Genomic DNA, 19,947 nt, shown 5'->3' with positions numbered 1-19,947 from the left:
ACGCGGAAAAATAAAAAAGTTATAGGCCAATTTTTTGTGTTAATTTCCGTGCATGTAGTTATGATTTTTTCCAAAAGTACGACAAAATCACCTATATACAGGGCATAGTGAAAGTATTTGGCCCCCTTGAACTTTTCGACCTTTTGCCACATTTGAGGCTTCAAACATAAAGATATAAAACTGTAATTATTTGTCAAGAATCAACAACAAGTGGGACACAATCATGAAGTGGAACGAAATTTATTGGATATTTCAAACTTTAACAAATAAAAAACTGAAAAATTGGGCGTGCAAAATTATTCAGCCCCTTTACTTTTAGTGCAGCAAACTCTCTCCAGAAGTTCAGTGAGGATCTCTGAATGATCCAATGTTGAACTAAAATGACTAATGATGATAAATAGAATCCACCTGTGTGTAATCAAGTCTCCGTATAAATGCACCTGCACTGTGATAGTCTCAGAGGTCCGTTTAAAGCGCAGAGAGCATCATGAAGAACAAGGAACACACCAGGCAGGTCTGAGATACTGTTGTGGAGAAGTTTAAAGCCGGATTTGGATACAAAAAGATTTCCCAAGCCTTAAACATCCCAAGGAGCACTGTGGAAGCGATAATATTGAAATGGAAGGAGTATCAGACCACTGCAAATCTACGAAGACCTGGCCATCCCTCTAAACTTTCAGCTCATACAAGGAGAAGACTGATCAGAGATGCAGCCAAGAGGCTCATGATCACTCTGGATGAACTGCAGAGATCTACAGCTGAGGTGGGAGACTCTGTCCATAGGACAACAATCAGTCGCATACTGCACAAATCTGGCCTTTATGGAAGAGTGGCAAGAAGAAAGCCATTTCTTAAAGATATCCATAAAAAGTGTTGTTTAAAGTTTGCCACAAGCCACCTGGTCAGATGAAACCAAAATCGAACTTTTTGGCAACAATGCAAAACGTGTTGGGAAATATAGTTAAGAAAATCCCCTGAAATCTACACCCCCCCCCCCCCCCCCAAGAAAAATTCACTGCGTAATGAGCATTAGAAAGATCAGGACAGAAATCCACATGCTCGCCTTTTACGCAAACCAATTGATTTCCAGTTTCAGAAGACTATGCTGCATGTGAATATCCAGCTGGGTCCAGACATGGCAGATTTACAATATAGATGACTTTACCGTACAAGCGAATCAGAGCACGTTGCAGATTTTAAGGTGGGTCATGCGACAGCCCAACCAACTAAAGACAATTATACCTCAACTATCTAAAGATAATTTTACCTGAGAAGGAGCATGTAAAAGCTAAGTACAGATGAATACATTTTAAAAGGAACCAGTCAGGTCTTTTTGTTGCTAAGAGATTCAGCCACAATTGGATAGCTGCTAAAGCTTATAACATGTCCTTTTTAATTCCTTAGCCAAGTGTCAAGGAGGCTGTGCTGTGCTGCTGAAGTGCCACAGTCTGGAATGCCTCTTTACTGGCCTTTACTTATCTTACAGTGCTCAGTATGAATCTAGGAGGTGAGGGCAAATGAGAAACTTGAGCAGCTTGGCCCCGCCTCCCTGACACTTGGCTAAGAATAAGGCAACCACCATCAGCTCAAGGAAAGGTACAGTTTGCTTTTATACCCCAACAGCTATCCAATGGCGTGTGCAGCACCAAATACAGCTGAAATGTATTTTTTGAAAAATAATCTATAAACCGGGTTAAAAAATCTCTGATACAAAATGCAAACCAAGGTTTTTTTTTTTATTTTTTTATTGAGGTCAATGTAAATTTAATATGTAAATTTTGAAGAAAAAAAATATAAATTAAGGAATGTAACATCCCTCATCTGCATTTGGCTGATATTAAGTTATATGCGGTTTCTTGAATTCTGTAAACAAGGACAGTAAGTTGTTTTAGGAGTACAATGGGCAGAGCACTTTCCAGTATCTTTAACCCACTGTACACAAAAGGTATGCGTGTGAGGTAGGAGTGACTTTTGCCCAGTATGCGCCATTGTACTGGAAGACATCCTGAGGTTCAGTTTCAGATCATGACAGTCTAGCATTTTATACAGTATAAAGTACAGTTTGTCCAGGGTATAAATTATAATGTAGGTACAGAAAAAGTCATGGTTAAGAAAATTCTGGCTGGAGCTTCTCAGGAGTCTTTACTAAATCCTGTTGGATTCATAGATTGCCACCGCCACAAATCTTCACCTGTAAAGACAAATTTGGGAATATTTAATACAACCATAAAACAAACTGACCTGGCCTTCTCCAGAATTTATTATTTTTACTATACACTAAACGACTCGGGTAGTAACATCCCAGTCATGGTATATTGCTAGGATATAACTTTTGGGACTTCCAGGGATGAAGTGCAGTAGTGTAATGTTGTAAAGGTAGTAGTGTAATTGGTGCTTTGTTTTTTGTAACTGAATTTTAGCAGCATATGGTAACATTTTAAAATGTGCATACTTACCTTATATGACTTCTCAAACTACAGTACTACTTCAGCCTTACTGAGGTGTAACATTGTATGTTAGGGCCCTTTTAGGCTATATTCACACGGTGGAATGTCATTCCACAGATAATGAAGTCCTGGCAGAACTTGTCGGCACTAGGACCGCTTGGAAATGCACCATCTCATAGACGGCTAAGCATTTCCGAGCGGAATCTGCAAAAACATTAAAAAGGTTCAATGTATTCACAGACATCAGAGTCAGAATTTCTGCGGCAGATGTTGCTGTTATGGAGATTCTGCCATGTGAACAAAGCAGCAGAATCCCATTGAAGGAGTACTCCGCCCCCAGACATCTTATCCCCTATACAAAGGATAGGGGATAAGATGTCTGATCACGGGGGGTGGGGGGGGGGGGGGGGAACCCGCTGCTGGGAACCCCTGCGATCTCTCCTGTCTCCCTCCTCTCAGGTGTGCGCGACTCGTGACCAGCACTAGGAGGTGGAGACCAGTGCCAATGAATATACAAATACAGCCGACGGGGCCCACAATTCAGTGAAGATAGAAGAGGATCTTCGGTGGGACATAACTCCGGACCTAAATAAGGTACGTATATTAGGAAGTGACCCCTCAATGGACTTCTGTTCACCCACACTATAACCCAGTGTATGGAGTTTAGTGTTGGTTTAATTTATTATAATTTATTATAATTTTTTTTTGCATTGGAGCTGTATTTTTGGGCCTATTTTCATATTTTGTGCAACAGCAAAAAGCTATTGCCCAAAAACTGACTGTTCACAAAGGAGACTTTTATGGGACATTTAGGTTCCAAATTATGTTCCAAAATATAGACATTTTAATGTGTAAGTGGCCATATTACAATTACAGCTGTACAATTAGAATGTGTGTGCACAAAAAGCCCTTTTTCCATTGAATGCAATAAAATTAAAAATGACAAAAATTCAGCTTTTGGGGAGCATTTTTTCAGTAGTAAAGAAGCTGGTTTGGAGCAGTTTTACATAAAAAAAATAATTAAAAAAAACTGTGGGAACAAAGTCTAAAGGTGTATTCACATGCAGTTGATGCGTACGTTTTAGCAACTCACCTATTCATCTTAATAGGGCTTATAAAACAACTTTGTTCAGTCGCAAGATTTTAGCAATGACTTTGAAATGTGTGAACATACCCTTAACACGCTACTGTCATTAAAAACAACCTTTGACAGGTCAAAAGTTGTCGATCGCTCTGGTTCTCACTCCTGAGACCTGCTGCAATAAGGAGTTGTTAGCTGAAGAAGCGGTGACATTGCACTCGGCTTCTTGACCAGCTGAGAAATCCACACATTTCTCTGCATAGACTTCTAAAGAGAAATGGATGGATCTCTTGGCCAGCTGGGGAATGGAGCACAATGCCACCGCATCGAAGCAATGCATTTTTTGTAAGGACTCCATGTGCCACAATTTTAGGTTCACAAATGTCTTCCCTGTGCACAAACTCTAAGGCTACAACATATACAACACTTTTTTTTTGTAAAAAGTGTTTATTTATTAATTTTTTTATATATATGTATCATGTTGTTATTCGGTATTAAGTCCAAAAAAAATAATAAATAAAAAAAAAGCCATAAAAAAAAACTTACCGCCATGCAGATTACTTTAGTTTACAGTACAAAGAAAAAGTCACAGATCCACATCTTGGAGGTTTCAGCAACCATACCTGCTAGAATCATTTGGGGAAGTTGCTGATAGTCTCACATTTTGCATTGAAATTTAGCCTCATGACATTGCCACACCAATTCCTCTAAGGTAGAAGTTAACCCCTTCATGACCCAGCCCATTTTCACCTTCAGGACCTGGGCATTTTTTGAAAATCTGACCACTGTCACTTTAAACATTAATAACTCTGGAATGCTTTTACTTATCCTGATTCCGAGATTGTTTTTTCGTGACATATTCTACTTTATGTTATTGGTAAAATTTCACTGATATTTGCATCCTTTCTTGGTAAAAAATCTAAAAATGTCTTGAAAATTTTGAAAATTTTGCATTTTTCTAACTTTGAAAGTCTCTGCTTGAAAGGAAAATGGATATTCCAAATAAATTACATATTGATTCACATATACAATATGTCTACTTTGTGTTTGCATAAAAAAATTGACAAGTTTTTGCTTTTGGAAGACACCAGAGGGCTTCAAAGTTCAGCAGCAATTTTCCAATTTTTCTCAAGATTTTCAAAATCGTAATTTTTCAGGGCCCAGTTCAGGTTGGAAGTGGATTTTAAGGGTCTTCATATTAGAAATACCCCATAAATTACCCCATTATAAAAACTTCACCCCCCAAAGTATTCAAAATTACATTCAGTAAGTGTTTTAACCCTTTAGGTGTTTCACAGGAATAGCAGCAAAGTGAAGGAGAAAATTCTAAATCTTCATTTTTTACACTCGCATGTTCTTGTAGACCCAATTTTTGAATTTTTACAAGGTGTAAAAGGAGAGAAATCACCCTAAAATTTGTAACCCAATTTCTCTTGAGTAAGGAAATACCTCATATGCGTATGTCAAGTGTTCGGCGGGTGCAGTAGAGGGCTCAGAAGGGAAAGAGCGACAATGGGATTTTGGAGAGTGAGTTTTTCTGAAAGGGTTTTTGGGGGGCATGTCCCATTTAGGAAGCCCCTATGGTGCCAGAACAGTGGATCCCCCACATGTGACCCCATTTTGGAAACTACACCCCTCACAGAATTTAATAAGGGGTGCAGTGAGCATTTACACCCCACTGGCTTTTGACAGATATTTGAAACAGTGGACTGTGCAAATGAAAAATTTTATTTTTCATTTTCACAGACCACTGTTCCAAAAATCTGTCATACACCAGTGGGGTGTAAATGCTCACTGCACCCTTTATTACATTCCGTGAGGGGTGTAGTTTCCAAAATGGGGTCACATATGGATATTTATTGTTTTGCGTTTGTCAGAACTGCTGTAACAATCAGCCACCCCTGTGCAAATCGCCTCAAATGTACATGGCGCACTTTCCCTTCTGGGCCTTGTTGTGCGCCCCCAGGGCACTTTACGCCCACATATGGGGTATCTCCGTACTCGGGAGAAATTGCATTACAAATTTAGAGGGTCTTTTTTCCCCTTTTACCTCTTGTGAAAATGAAAAGTATAGGGCAACACCAGCATGTCAGTGTAAAAAATTTATTTTTTTACACTAACATGCTGGTGTAGACCCCAACTTCACCTTCTCCTAAGGGGTTAAAGAAGAAAAAGCCCCCCAAAATTTGTAAGGCAATTTCTCCCGAGTACGGCGATACCCCATATGTGTCCCAAAACTGTTGCCCTGAAATACGACAGGGCTCCAAAGTGAGAGAGCGCCATGTGCATTTGAGGTCTGAATTAGGGATTTGCATAGGGGTGGACATAGGAGTATTCTACGCCAATGATTCACAAACAGGGTGCCTCCAGCTGTTGCAAAACTCCCAGCATGCCTTAACAGTCAATGGCTGTCCGGCAATACTGGGAGTTATTATTTTGCAACAGCTGGAGGCTCCGTTTTGGAAACAGTAGCGTACCAGACGTTTTTCTTTTTTTTGGGGGAGGGGGGCTGTGTAGGGGTATGTGTATATGTAGTGTTTTTTACTTTTTATTTTAGGTTAGTGTTAGTGTAGTGTAGTGTTTTTAGGGTACAGTCACATGGGCAGAGGTTCACAGCAAGTTTGCCGCCATCTCAAACTTGCAGCACTCACTGTAAACCTCCGCCCATGTGAGTGTACCCTGTACATTCACATTGGGGGGAGGGGACAAACATCCAGCTGTTGCAAACTCCGAGCATGCCCTTTGGCTGTCCGTGCATGCTGGGAGTTGTAGTTTTGCAACAGCTGGAGGCACACTGGTTTGGAAACACTAAGTTAAGTAATAAACTTTCAAGTGTTTTGCAACCAAACTTAGTGTTTCCAAACCAGTGTGCCTCCAGCTGTTGCAAAACTACAACTCCCAGCATGCATGGTCTGTCAGTGCATGCTGGGAGTTATAGTTTTGCAACAATTGCAACAGCTGGAGGCACTGAGGTAGGAAACGGACAATGTTTCCCAACTAGTGTGCCTCCAGTTGTTGCAAAACTACAACTCCCAGCATGCCTGGGCATGCTGGAAGTTGTAGTTCGGCAATATCTGAAGGATCAGATGTTGCCGAACTACAACTTCCAGCATGCTTGGGCAGTCTGGCAGTTGTAGTTTTGCAACATCTGGAGGTCCACAGTTTGGAGACCACTGTATAATGGTCTCCAATCTGTGCTCTTCCAGATGTTAGAGAACTACAACTCCCAGCATGCCTGGACAGACTGAGCATGCTGGGAGTTGTAGTTTTGCAACATCTGGAAGAGCACAGATTGGAGACCATTATACAGTGGTCTCCAAACTTTGGACCTCCAGATGTTGCAAAACTACAACTCCCAGCATGCCCAGAAAGCCAAAGGCTGTCTGGGCATGCTGGGAGTTGCCGTTTTGAAACTCCCAGAGGCAGCAGTGAGATCGCTTTACGGCGATCTCACTGCTGCCAATGAAGATGCCGCACTGCTGCTGGAAACTCACCTCCGGGACGCACCCCCCCCGGGACCGCCAAGAGGACGTCGCTCGCGCCGGGACCGCTCGGGACACCACTCGGACGGGTAAGTGATGCTGGGGGACGGGTCAGGGACACTTAGCAGAGCGGCGTGTGTCCCAATCCCCGTAATCGGGACTCACACACCGCGCTGCTAAGTATTCTGATATCGGGAACACCTTGCCACCCATGACGTACAGGTATGTCATAGGTCGGGAAGGGGTTAAACTTTAAAAAAAATAAATACTTTATACTGCCCTTAAAAATTGATATATTAAAGGGGGTATTCTGGTGTACAAAAAAAATTATAATAATATAGCCATAGTTACCTTTCTTCTATTTCCCCTTATGCTGCAGAGTCCTGTCTCCACCAGTGATTGTCTCTTAGCACTAGCCTCAAAAACAGACAGAAGTTTCGGGGGACCAGGGGGTAGGCAAGTATAGCTTTTTTTTCTAAGGCCCCAGCAATATTAGATTTTTGTAAAAGATCAGAATACCCCTTCTAATGAACATAAAGGGGAACGGCCATTTTGAATGTCCCTTCACTTCCTACTTACACATTCGGTCCAGGTCATATTCTGCCTTCCAGCCCAGCTCTGCTGCAGCCACAGCAGGATCTGCATAACAGGTTGCAATGTCACCTTCTCTCCTTGGTGCTATTTTATAAGAAACCTACATTTTGAGATAAAAATACGAATACATCTTATAATAAATTTAAAATCAGGAAGAAAATGTAATAACACATTGCACAATACAGAATATCTACTATATTGCTTGAAACACACTAAAGAATGAGTTTGGGAAGCCAACCTTTTTGCCTGAAGCTTTCTCCATTGCAGCCACCATCTGAAGCACAGAATATCCTACTCCAGTTCCCAGGTTATAAACCTGCATTCAGGACAGTAAGAGACCACACATGGGAATAAAGTTTGCATGATGTCGATAGCAGTAGAGTACAAGAATGGTAGGTCTTCTACCCACCTTACATCCACTGCCGGCATTCAGCTTCTTGAGAGCTGCAATGTGACCTCTGGCTAAGTCCACAATGTGGATGTAATCTCTAACACCTGTAATGCACAATATACAGATTCATTACAGAGATTCATTAAAGGGGTATTTTTTTTTTATATCAACTGGCTCCAGAAAGTTAAACAGATTTGTAAATTACTTAATTAAAAAAATCTTAATCCTTCCAATAATTATCAGATGCTGAAGTTGAGTTGCTCTTTTCTGTCTGGCAACAGTGCTCTCTGCTGACATCTCTGCTTGTCTCAGGAACTGCACACAGAGTAGAATAGGTTTGCTATGGAGATTTGCTTCTACTCTGGACAGTTCCCGAAACAGGTGTCATCAGAGAGCACTTAGACAGAAAAGAACAACTCAACTTCAGCAGCTGATAAGTACTGAAAGGATTAAGATTTTTTTTAAATAAGAGTCATTTACAAATCTGTTTAACTTTCTGGAGCCAGTTGATTGATATAGATAGATATATATATATATATATATATATATATATATATATATATATATATATATATATATATATTATATATATATATATGTATGTGTGTGTGTAAAAAGTTTTTTTCCTGGATAACCCCTTTAAGAACACCTTCTGTCTACTGAAAGTGTCAATTCTATAAGTGGGCAATTGTTTATACAGTAAAACTTAACCCCTTCATGCATGTCCCCAAGAGGAGGTGCTCCCCCCCTTCACTACTACCAACCAGATCTGTCCCAAAGTTTTCTAATGCTCCCTGTGTAGTCTCCTTTCACAGAAAGCAGTAAAGACAATTTAGGACAATGTGAGAGAAATCAGAGATGACTGCCAACAGTTCCCTGGGGAAAAATTGCACTAATTTTTCTTCCGTCACAAGAAACGGGTACATTAACGGTCGTTATTTTTAACATTGAATTCTATGGCAAATGGATGATCCTTTATGTCATCTGTTTGCACCCAGTATATATCATCCGTTATTACTTCTGGGCATGCTCAGAAGAGGTGAGATCAGCAGACTCCTGCAGTGCTGAGGGACTACTAGTACAATAAGGGAACAGACTTGTTTCCATGATGGGATTAGTAATTTCCCGGCTGTGGGAGTCTGCATGTGGCTGAGGAGGCAACATTAGTGTTTGTACTACAACGCCCATCATAGAACAGACTCTTTTCCATGATGGGGGTTGTAGTACAGGGGCTGAGGGATTGATCGCACTGGGTCTCACTTCTGAGACCCGATTTAATTAGAAGTTATTAAACAGGAGAGCGGGTGACATGCTGCGCTCCCCTGCGATGTACAATGTATCTACTGTACTTTCATTTTTAAATTCCCCGCCGGGAGCCCTGAATGGCCGGTACTGAGGAGCCATTCAGGGCTCCCAGCGGGGTTTTCAAATAGAAGCGATGCGGTGGGGAAAGATATATAGAATCGCTGGGGGGGTATATATCTGGCCCCCACAGTGCTTCTATATATCTTGTCCCCCCGCAGTGCATTTATATATGTTCCCCTCTGCAGCGCTATCATAAGCCCCCGGCAGCGCTATGAATGAAAAGTATTCTACAGCAGTATTCTACAGCAGCGCATCTGGCCGGCGCGATGCTCTGCTGAAAGAATACTTGTCATTCATAGCTCTGCAGCGGCATCTGTACATAGATGCACGGCAGGAGTCAGACATATATCCATATGTCTGGCCCCCACACCGCTTCTATAATCAAATGCCTTTGCAGCCCTATAAATGAAAAGTATTCTTTCAGCAGAGAATACTGCTGTAGAATACTTTTCATTCATAGCGCTGCCAAGGCATTTGATTATAGAAGCGCTGTGGGGGCCAGACATATGGATATATATCTGACCCCTGCGGCACATCTATGTACAGATGCCGCTGCAGCGCTATGAATGACAAGTATTCTTTCAGCAGCACATCGCGCTGGCCAGATGCGCTGCTGTAGGGCTCCCAGCTGGGAATTTAAAATGAAAGTACAGTAAATACATTGTACATCGCAGGGGAGCGCAGAATGCCGCCTGCTCCCCTGTTTAATAACTTCTGATTGGATAGGGTGTCAGAAGTGAGACCCAGTGCGATCAATCCCTCAACTTCTGTACTACAATCCCATCATGGAACAGAGTCTGTTCCAAGATGGGGGTTGTAGCACAAACACTAATGTAGCCTCCTCAGCCACCGGCAGACTACCGCAGCCGGGAAATACTACTCCCATCATGGATAGAAGTATGTTCCATGATGGGAGTAGTAGTAGTTCCGGCTGTGGGAGCCTGTAGGCAGAGGTGTTAAAATGGCCATACAAGAGGGATGTTATAACGGGTCTTAACGGATGAATATTTATTCAGCCGTTAGCACCCGTTATTTCATCCGTTATTATACATCCGTTTTTACACAGAAAACAGATGTTTAATAATGGATGAATGCTTATAGTGTGAAAGGAGCCTTAGAATGGCATGTACCAAATTCAAAGATGACTATGGTCAAACGCATCTGCTGCCCTATTCTGGAGGAAAATAGTTTTGCCACTGTTGACCACACACCATGGACAGACTTACCTGTGCCATCAGGAGTATTATAATCATTGCCAAATACATTCAGATATTCTCGCCTTCCAACAGCAACCTAAAAGGTAAAATATCAATATATTTCATCATAAGCTCACAGCGGAACAAACATTTTCTTCCATTAATCTCATTGACAGATGCTACAGCCATTCTCTTCTCTACACATAAGTGAAAATAGATTGTAGTCAATTATACAGCAAGTGATATTTCTTATATTTATCAACATGACACTAAATCCAATTTTTCAGAATATCTGAAGTAGTTAGACAAGAAAAGTCTTTAAGCTGGGAAAGGGTAAAAGGCTTCAGCAAGGACATCATACAGACAGGGACCCATGTTGCCAATCAGAGCTGCCATCAATATACTCCCATGGCCCTTTATATATATATAAATACACAATTTTTCAATACGGTATATACTTTTTTTGGGAGTATTTTTATGCATATTTTTCCTTACATAGATCACTTGTAAGAATGGCTGAGCATTATCATACCTGAGAAACATATGGCATCAGGTTGTTAGGAATGCCTTGAGGATCTTCTCCAATGCGACCAGATACATGGGCTCCAATAGGGTTAAAATATCTTAATAAAATCGCCCCCCAATCCTAGAAAGAACAGAAAAAATACATGCACATTATATTGTGTTTTCCAAATGTAAATAAAATGCACAACTACTAAAACTTTCTTATTCATTCTAACTAAATCCGTGGCTATAAGCTCACCAAACATGCTCCCATTATTCCTACCACATACACATGGCAGAATGGTGTTTGTGAAGCTTGTATGGCAGCACATGCAGTCTTTAGGATACAAAAATCACATCAAATTCCTGGGCTGTCTTATAAAACCTCCATATGACACTGTATTATGCAAATATTCATCCTTTAGGGTACGTTCACATGAGCGGATCCACAGCGTACATTATGCTGCAGATCGGCCGCTGAAGGGCCCCTATATGGTGCCTTTAGATGTGCCTGCTCGGAGCGGCAATCCGCTGCTACGAGTAGACACTGCTGCCATGTGAGAGTTGCCGCGCATGTGCGGTGTACTCACACACATCGCAGCTGCTCCCCCTGCCCCTGAGCTAGGCCAAGAGCAGCAGTGATGTGCGAGTATACTGCGCATGCGCATGACGACTCGCACATCGCAGTGTGTCTGCTCGTAGCGGCGATTGCCGCTCCGAGCAGGCACCTGTAAAGGCAGCATACAGTGGTCCTTCAGCAGCGGATCCGCAGCGCAATCCTCTCATGTGAACGTACCCTTTGGGGGTATTCACACATATTTGATTTGCAGGATTTGAAGCTGCAGATTTTACGCTGCACAGTTCAATGTAAACTAAATGACTGAACACAGCTTCAAATCTTGTGCAGGATACTGTATGTGTGAATGTAAGAATATCTCTTGGAACATGGTATCACTTTTTGTCTGCCAGATTCCATAAAAATTCAAGAGGAAAAACCTCTGCTAAAGTGGAGGAATATGTACAATATAAAGTAATGGATGTCTACAGGAAACTGTTCTGTGCTACTCACCCCCTCAGCTTTGCATAGATCCTGAATCATTTCTTCAATAAAATACTTTGTTTTTCCATAGGGGTTTGTGCATCCCCCAACTGGGTGCTTCTCATCTATTGGAAGATACTCGGGGTCTCCATATACTGTGGCAGAGCTGCTGAATACTATTTTCTTCACACCGTGAGAGTTCATGACCTGGAGGAAGAATATCATACAATGTTTGTAACATATCTGTACTATTGATCAGATGAGCAGAAAGGAACCTTATATGTGCTATGGAAAGGATTTCTGCCCATCTCTTGATAATTTGTTTTTAGCAATCTGCAGAATTGTGAATGGTCGGCCCGGGGTGGGCCGACCATTCACAATTCTGCAGATTGCAAAAAAAATAAAAAATAAAAATTATCAAAAGACTTTGAGACTCTATTACTTACCTCCAGAAGCTGGATGGTGCCAGTCAGGTTTACTTTATAATACAACAGGGGTTTCTGCACAGATTCCCCAACAGCCTTCATGCCAGCAAAGTGCATAACAGCAGAGAACTTGTACTGTGTGAAGGAGAAAAGGCAAATCACTGAGCGAGAGTAGTGACTTTGTGGCTTTTCAGGATCTAACAATATTAAAATCCCACTGATAACAGGTGCCCTTATTTGTTTTGCACATAATGCATTTGTCTTATCCTATGTTCACTGTTCTTTAACCCCTTAACGACAATGGACGTAAATGGACGTCGTGGTGCCGTGGTACTTAACGCACCATGGCGTACATTTACGCTCCGCCATGACCACGTCATGCGCGGCAGGTCCCGGCTGCTATCTGCGCGGATGTCCACCATTAACCTTCAGTTGCCGTGATCAATACAGATCACGGCATATGCGGCAGAGCGGTACTTTAAATGGATGATCGGATCGCAAGAAGTACTGCCGCGGGGATCCGATCATCCAGCATGGCGGCCGGAGGTCCCCTCACCTGGCTCTGGGCATCTCCTGGGGTCTTCTGCTCTGGCCTCAGATCGAGCAGAGCAGAAGATGACCGATAATACTGATCAGTGCTATGCATAGCACTGAACAGTATTAGCAATCAAAGGATTGCTATAAATAGTCCCCTATGGCGACAACTAAAGTGTAAAAATGAAAGTAAAAAAAGTTATATTAAAAAAAAAAAACATAAATAAATAAATAAAAAAGGGGAAAGATCACCCCCCCCCCCCCCAATAAAAATGTAAAATGTCCTTTTTTCCTCACTTTACTCCCATAAAGTGTAAAAAAAAATTAAAAAAATGTATACACATATTTGGTATCCCCGCGTGAGTAAATGTCCAAACTATTAAAATATAATGTTATTGATCCCATTCAGTGAACGGTGTGAACGTAAAAAAAAAAAAAATGCTGCTTTTTTATCACATTTTATTAAAAAAAATTTATACAAAAGTTTTATATGCACAAATGTGGTATCAATTAAAAGTACAGATCATGGTGCAAAAAAATTAGCCCTCATACCGCCGTTTATACGGAAAAGTGAAAAAAAGTTATAGGTCGTCAAAATAGAAGGATTTTAAACACATTAATTTACTAATGGTGGCGCCATACATTTTATAGTAAAATGAGTGATGTCATTATGCAGGACAACTGGTCACGCAAAAAACAAGCCCTCATACTAGTCTGTGGATAAAATATAAAAGAACTAAAAATGCAAAAATAAAATTAGCTGCGTCCTTAAGGTCAAAATGGGCACTGTCATGAAGTAAAAAAATTGATATGTTGTAGTACTTAAGTACTACAACATATTTCTAATATACTTTAATTAATTAAAACCAGTTTAAAATCACTTTTAAATTCGGCCACTACGGGTCGCCCTCCTAGTGGCCGAATGCATTCGGCAGTGACGTCACTACAGAATTTCGACTCATTTAAGCCTGGCAATGAGTCGAAATTCAGGCACTGCGGTGGGGCTGCGCGCATTGGCCAGCTCCACTGGCCTCGCGCGTGGCCCCGCCCACCCCCGTTACCCTGTCCGGAGGCAGTGCGCACACTCATTGCTGCGCTGATCCTCCGGATGGGTAAATCTGCTCTCTGCACTAGAGGAATGGGGTGGGGGAAGCAGGGTTTGGGGAAGCGCCGCCGCTCAGCACTAGAGGCATAGGGCTGGAGCGGAGTAGCACTGCTGCGCTAACAAAGTTATTGTTTTCACCACAGGGTGCCTCCAGCTGTTTCACCACTACAACTCCCAGAATGCCCTGACAGCCAGTAGATGTCAGGGCAAGCTGGGAGTTGTAATGGTGAAACAGCTGGAGGCACCCTGTATATTGAGCTAAGGGCGGAAGTGTCGGCCCCAGCAGGCATCAGTGACGTCGTGCCTGCTGGGGAAGTCTGCCTGGTAGTGAGCACACTATCAGGCAGACAAAAAGCCATTATAATATAGTAAAAAAAAAAATAGATGGTGGGAGCTACCCTTTAAGGGTTTAAGTCCTACATTTTCTAAAAAAATGTTTTTACCCTTTTTTCTCTATTAGACTTTTTGTTGGCCAGTTTTATCACTATTGTTACTGCTGTTTATTTGACCATATTTTTGAAAATAAGTCCTACAACATATGACAAAGTACATTCATATTTATGGCTGTATTTTGAGCCATAAAGAGATATAATGTACAGGATGGGCCATTTCTATGGATACACCTTAATAAAATAGGAATGGTTGGTGATATTAACTTCCTGTTTGTGGCACATTAGTATATGTGAGGGGGGGAAACTTTTCACGATGGGTGGCGACCATGGCGGCCATTTTGAATCCAACTTTTGTTTTTTCAATAGGAAGAGGGTCATGTGACACATCAAACTTATTGGGAATTTCACAAGAAAAGCAATGATGTGCTTGATTTTAACGTAACTTTATTCTTTCAAGAGTTATTTACAAGTTTCTGACCACTTATAAAATGTGTTCAATGTGCTGCCCATTGTGTTGGATTGTCAATGCAACCCTCTTCTCCCACTCTTCACACACTGATAGTAACACCGCAGGAGAAATGCTAGCACAGGCTTCCAGTATCCGTAGTTTCAGGTGCTGCACATCTCGTATCTTACCCCAAAGATAAAAGTCTAAGGGGGTCAGATCGGGAGACCTTGGTGGCTATTCAACTGGCCCACGACGACCAATCCACACCCATAATGTGGTGGTGCACCATCTTGCTGGAAAAACTCAGGGAACGTGCCAGCTTCAGTGCATAAAGAGGGAAACACATCATCATGTAGCAATTTCGCATATCCAGTGGCCTTGAGGTTTCCATTGATGAAGAATGGCCCCACTATCTTTGTACCCCATATACCACACCATACCATCAATTTTTGTGTTCCAACAGTCTTGGAGGGATCTATCCAATGTGGGTTAGTGTCAGACCAATAGCGATGGTTTTGTTTGTTAACTTCACCATTCACATAAAAGTTTGCCTCATCACTGAACAAAATCTTCTGCGTTATCTGATGGTCCTGTTCCAATTTTTGTTTTGCCCATTCTGCAGCCCCTGAAACTACGGATACTGGAAGCCTGTTCTAGCATTTCTCCTGCGGTGTTGCTATCAGTGTGTGAAGAGTGGGAGAAGAGGGTTGCATTGACAATCCAACACAATGGGCAGCACATTTTATAAGTGGTCAGAAACGTGTAAATAACTCATGAAAGAATAAAGTTACGTTAAAACCAAGCACATCATTGTTTTTCTTGTGAAATTCCCAATAAGTTTGATGTGTCACATGACCCTCTTCCTATTGAAAAAACAAAAGGTGGATTCAAAATGGCCAACTTCAAAATTGCCGCCATGGTCACCACTAGAGATGAGTGAACTTACAGTAAATTCAATTCGTCACAAACTTCTCGGCTCGGCAGTTGATGACTTTTCCTGCATAAATTAGTTCAGCTTTCAGGTGCTCCCGTGGGCTGGAAAAGGTGGATACAGTCCTAGGAAAGAGTCTCCAGCCCCCACCAGAGCACCTGAAAGCTGAACTAATTTATGCAGGAAAGTCATCAACTGCTGAGCCGAGAAGTTCGTGACGAATCGAATTTACTATAAGTTCGCTCATCTCTAGTCACCACCCATCTGGAAAAGTTTTCCCCCTCACAAATACTAATGTGCCACAAACAGGGAGTTAATATCCCCAACCATTCCCATTTTATTAAGGTGTATCCATAGAAATGGCCCACCCTGTACATTTAAATTTAATGTGTTTGAACATACAGCTGCTTTTCCATTGGATTTAGTAAAATCAAATAAGAAAAAATACAACCATTTTGCCAGTTTTTTGAGCCATAGAATGACCATTTTATGGGCAAAAGAACTATGTGAGGTCAAGGCTCCATGTCATGAAAGGATCCCCAATATTGCAAAACAATAAAAAATAAATAAATAAAAAATAAACACACACACACCGGGAAGCTGCAGCTCAGGATAAGGCCCGACTGAAGAACAAAGGAGAAAAAGAAGCTCCATACGTTATGTGGTTAAATGGTTTATACCTTATCAAACAAACTGTTTAGTGCAGCCTGGTCTAAAAGATCCACTTCCTCAAATTCAATCTTCTTGCCAACAATATCCTGCACTCTCAGCAGACTTTCTGGTAGGCCATTGGTCCCTTTAAGATAAAATAGTGATAATTAGAAAATCAAGGGTGCCTTTCATCAAAAAAACCTTTTGATATATTATAGATTAATGTATGCAGAATAACTTTCCAATTGCACCTCTAAGGCTTTCAATCACACCAATTCACTTGTTACAGTGCTCCCGCCTAAGCTATATACTATGTAGACACGTGGTCCAAACACAATATGAGGAGTAAATTATGTGATTCTTCTCATGCAAATCATTAAGAATACCACAACTGCATGTACATGAAACCTTATTTTAAGGGCACATTCACACGTGCATATTTTCTGCTGCAGCAGATTTTGCTACCCGTTGAAGTCAATGGGCATCAAAATCTGCTGAAGCAAATCTGCAGCAGAAAATATGTGAACATGTGTGAACATGTGCAGGGTCACATGCAGCGTATTTTCCTACACATTGAAGTCAATGGGTAGCAAAATCAGCTGCGTATTTTGATATCCATTGACTTCAATGTGTAGAAAAATATACAGCAGAAAAATACGCTGCGTGTGACCCTACCCTTAAGGTGTAACAAAGGTCAGTAAAAGCTGATCTGTAATTCACTTAGTAACATCTGGTTGCAAAGTTAACAAAAAAGGATAAAAAAGTGAGCATGTGGCCCTCTTCTTACTACTTTTTTGGGAAAAGAGCATGTTACAAGTATGTTTCAGATGGGAACAGCATGGTTTTTAACTCCAGGGAAAGGGTTTCCACAGCTCAAACAGAGGAGTGCCACTCCACCCGACATCTTGCAATGCACACAGTGAACGTAGGCTTGAGCAAAGCTTCTTGTCATAGAAACTGAAATGCTGCAACTCAGAACATTCCTTTAAACCAACTAGAAGTTTCATTAAGCAGCTGTGGCTAACTGTTTGTTACTGACACTAGATGGTACGACTTCACAACAGAAACATAGAACATGTCGGCAGATAAGAACCATTTGGCCCATCTATTCTGCCCAATAATCTGCATCCTATCAATAGTCCCGGGCCCTATCTTATATGAAGGCTAGCCTTATGCCTATCTCTATCTTATATGAAGGATAGCCTTATGCCTATCTCAATGTTATATGAAGGCTAGCCTTATGCCTATCTCTAGCTTATATGAAGGATAGCCTTATGCCTATCTCTATGTTATATGAAGGCTAGCCTTATGCCTATCTCTATGTTATATGAAGGCTAGCCTTATGCCTATCTCTATGTTATATGAAGGCTAGCCTTATGCCTATCTCTAGCTTATATGAAGGATAGCCTTATGCCTATCTCTATGTTATATGAAGGATAGCCTTATGCCTATCTCTATCTTATATGAAGGATAGCCTTATGCCTATCTCTATCTTATATGAAGGATAGCTTTATGCCTATCTCTATCTTATATGAAGGATAGCCTTATGCCTATCTCTATCTTATATGAGGGATAGCCTTATGCCTATCTCTTGCTTATATGAAGGCTAGCCTTATGCCTATCTCTATCTTATATGAAGGATAGCCTTATGCCTATCTCTATCTTATATGAAGGCTAGCCTTATGCCTATCTATATGTTATATGAAGGCTAGCCTTATGCCTATCTCTATCTTATATGAAGGCTAGCCTTATGCCTATCTCTATGTTATATGAAGGCTAGCCTTATGCCTATCTCTAGCTTATATGAAGGATAGCCTTATGCCTATCTCTATGTTATATGAAGGATAGCCTTATGCCTATCTCTATCTTATATGAAGGATAGCCTTATGCCTATCTCTATGTTATATGAAGGATAGCTTTATGCCTATCTCTATGTTATATGAAGGATAGCCTTATGCCTATCTCTATGTTATATGAAGGATAGCCTTATGCCTATCTCTATCTTATATGAAGGATGGCTTTATGCCTATCTCTATCTTATATGAAGGATAGCCTTATGCCTATCTCTATCTTATATGAGGGATAGCCTTATGCCTATCTCTAGCTTATATGAAGGCTAGCCTTATGCCTATCTCTATCTTATATGAAGGATAGCCTTATGCCTATCTCTATCTTATATGAAGGCTAGCCTTATGCCTATCTATATGTTATATGAAGGCTAGCCTTATGCCTATCTCAATGTTATATGAAGGCTAGCCTTATGCCTATCTCAATGTTATATGAAGGCTAGCCTTATGCCTATCTCAATGTTATATGAAGGCTAGCCTTATGCCTATCTCAATGTTATATGAAGGCTAGCCTTATGCCTATCTCTAGCTTATATGAAGGATAGCCTTATGCCTATCTCTATGTTATAAGAAGGATAGCCTTATGCCTATCTCTATGTTATATGAAGGCTAGCCTTATGCCTATCTCTATCTTATATGAAGGCTAGCCTTATGCCTATCTCTATCTTATATGAAGGCTAGCCTTATGCCTATCTCTATCTTATATGAAGGCTAGCCTTATGCCTATCTCTATCTTATATGAAGGCTAGCCTTATGCCTATCTCTATCTTATATGAAGGCTAGCCTTATGCCTATCTCTATGTTATATGAAGGATAGCCTTATGCCTATCTCTATGTTATATGAAGGATAGCCTTATGCCTATCTCTATCTTATATGAAGGATGGCTTTATGCCTATCTCTATCTTATATGAAGGATAGCCTTATGCCTATCTCTATCTTATATGAGGGATAGCCTTATGCCTATCTCTATCTTATATGAAGGATAGCCTTATGCCTATCTCTATGTTATATGAAGGATAGCCTTATGCCTATCTCTATGTTATATGAAGGCTAGCCTTATGCCTATCTCTATCTTATATGAAGGCTAGCCTTATGCCTATCTCTATCTTATATGAAGGCTAGCCTTATGCCTATCTCTATCTTATATGAAGGCTAGCCTTATGCCTATCTCTATCTTATATGAAGGCTAGCCTTATGCCTATCTCTATCTTATATGAAGGCTAGCCTTATGCCTATCTCTATGTTATATGAAGGATAGCCTTATGCTTATATCTATGTTATATGAAGGATAGCCGTATGCTTATCTCTATCTTATATGAAGGATAGCCGTATGCCTATATCTATGTTATATGAAGGATAGCCGTATGCTTATATCTATGTTATATGAAGGATAGCCGTATGCTTATCTCTATCTTATATGAAGGCTAGCCTTATGCCTATCTCTAGCTTATATGAAGGCTAGCCTTATGCCTATCTCTCTGTTATATGAAGGCTAGCCTTATGCCTATCTCTAT

At 41.0% G+C, this 19,947-nt stretch overlaps 1 protein-coding gene across 5 annotated transcripts in view; it reads right to left on the bottom strand.

The window, feature by feature from the left end:
* Positions 1-1,727: 1,727 nt before the first annotated feature.
* GALE (UDP-galactose-4-epimerase) overlaps positions 1,728-19,947 on the bottom strand; it is a 29,834-nt gene continuing 11,614 nt past the window's right edge. For all 5 annotated transcript variants that reach the window (XM_056556606.1, XM_056556605.1, XM_056556604.1 and 2 more), the window contains 9 exons: positions 16,615-16,730; positions 12,546-12,659; positions 12,130-12,306; positions 11,089-11,202; positions 10,587-10,653; positions 8,014-8,099; positions 7,843-7,920; positions 7,590-7,704; positions 1,728-2,191 (listed from right to left, as the gene is read on the bottom strand). In XM_056556606.1, the coding sequence (XP_056412581.1) occupies positions 2,133-2,191; positions 7,590-7,704; positions 7,843-7,920; positions 8,014-8,099; positions 10,587-10,653; positions 11,089-11,202; positions 12,130-12,306; positions 12,546-12,659; positions 16,615-16,730 (926 nt within the window). In that variant the 3' untranslated portion in view covers positions 1,728-2,132. The remainder of the gene's footprint in view (positions 2,192-7,589; positions 7,705-7,842; positions 7,921-8,013; positions 8,100-10,586; positions 10,654-11,088; positions 11,203-12,129; positions 12,307-12,545; positions 12,660-16,614; positions 16,731-19,947) is intronic.

This window comes from Hyla sarda, chromosome 2, assembly GCF_029499605.1.
Source record: "Hyla sarda isolate aHylSar1 chromosome 2, aHylSar1.hap1, whole genome shotgun sequence".
Classification (NCBI taxonomy): Eukaryota; Metazoa; Chordata; class Amphibia; order Anura; family Hylidae; genus Hyla; species Hyla sarda.
This window is presented reverse-complemented; position numbering and strand designations above follow the sequence as displayed.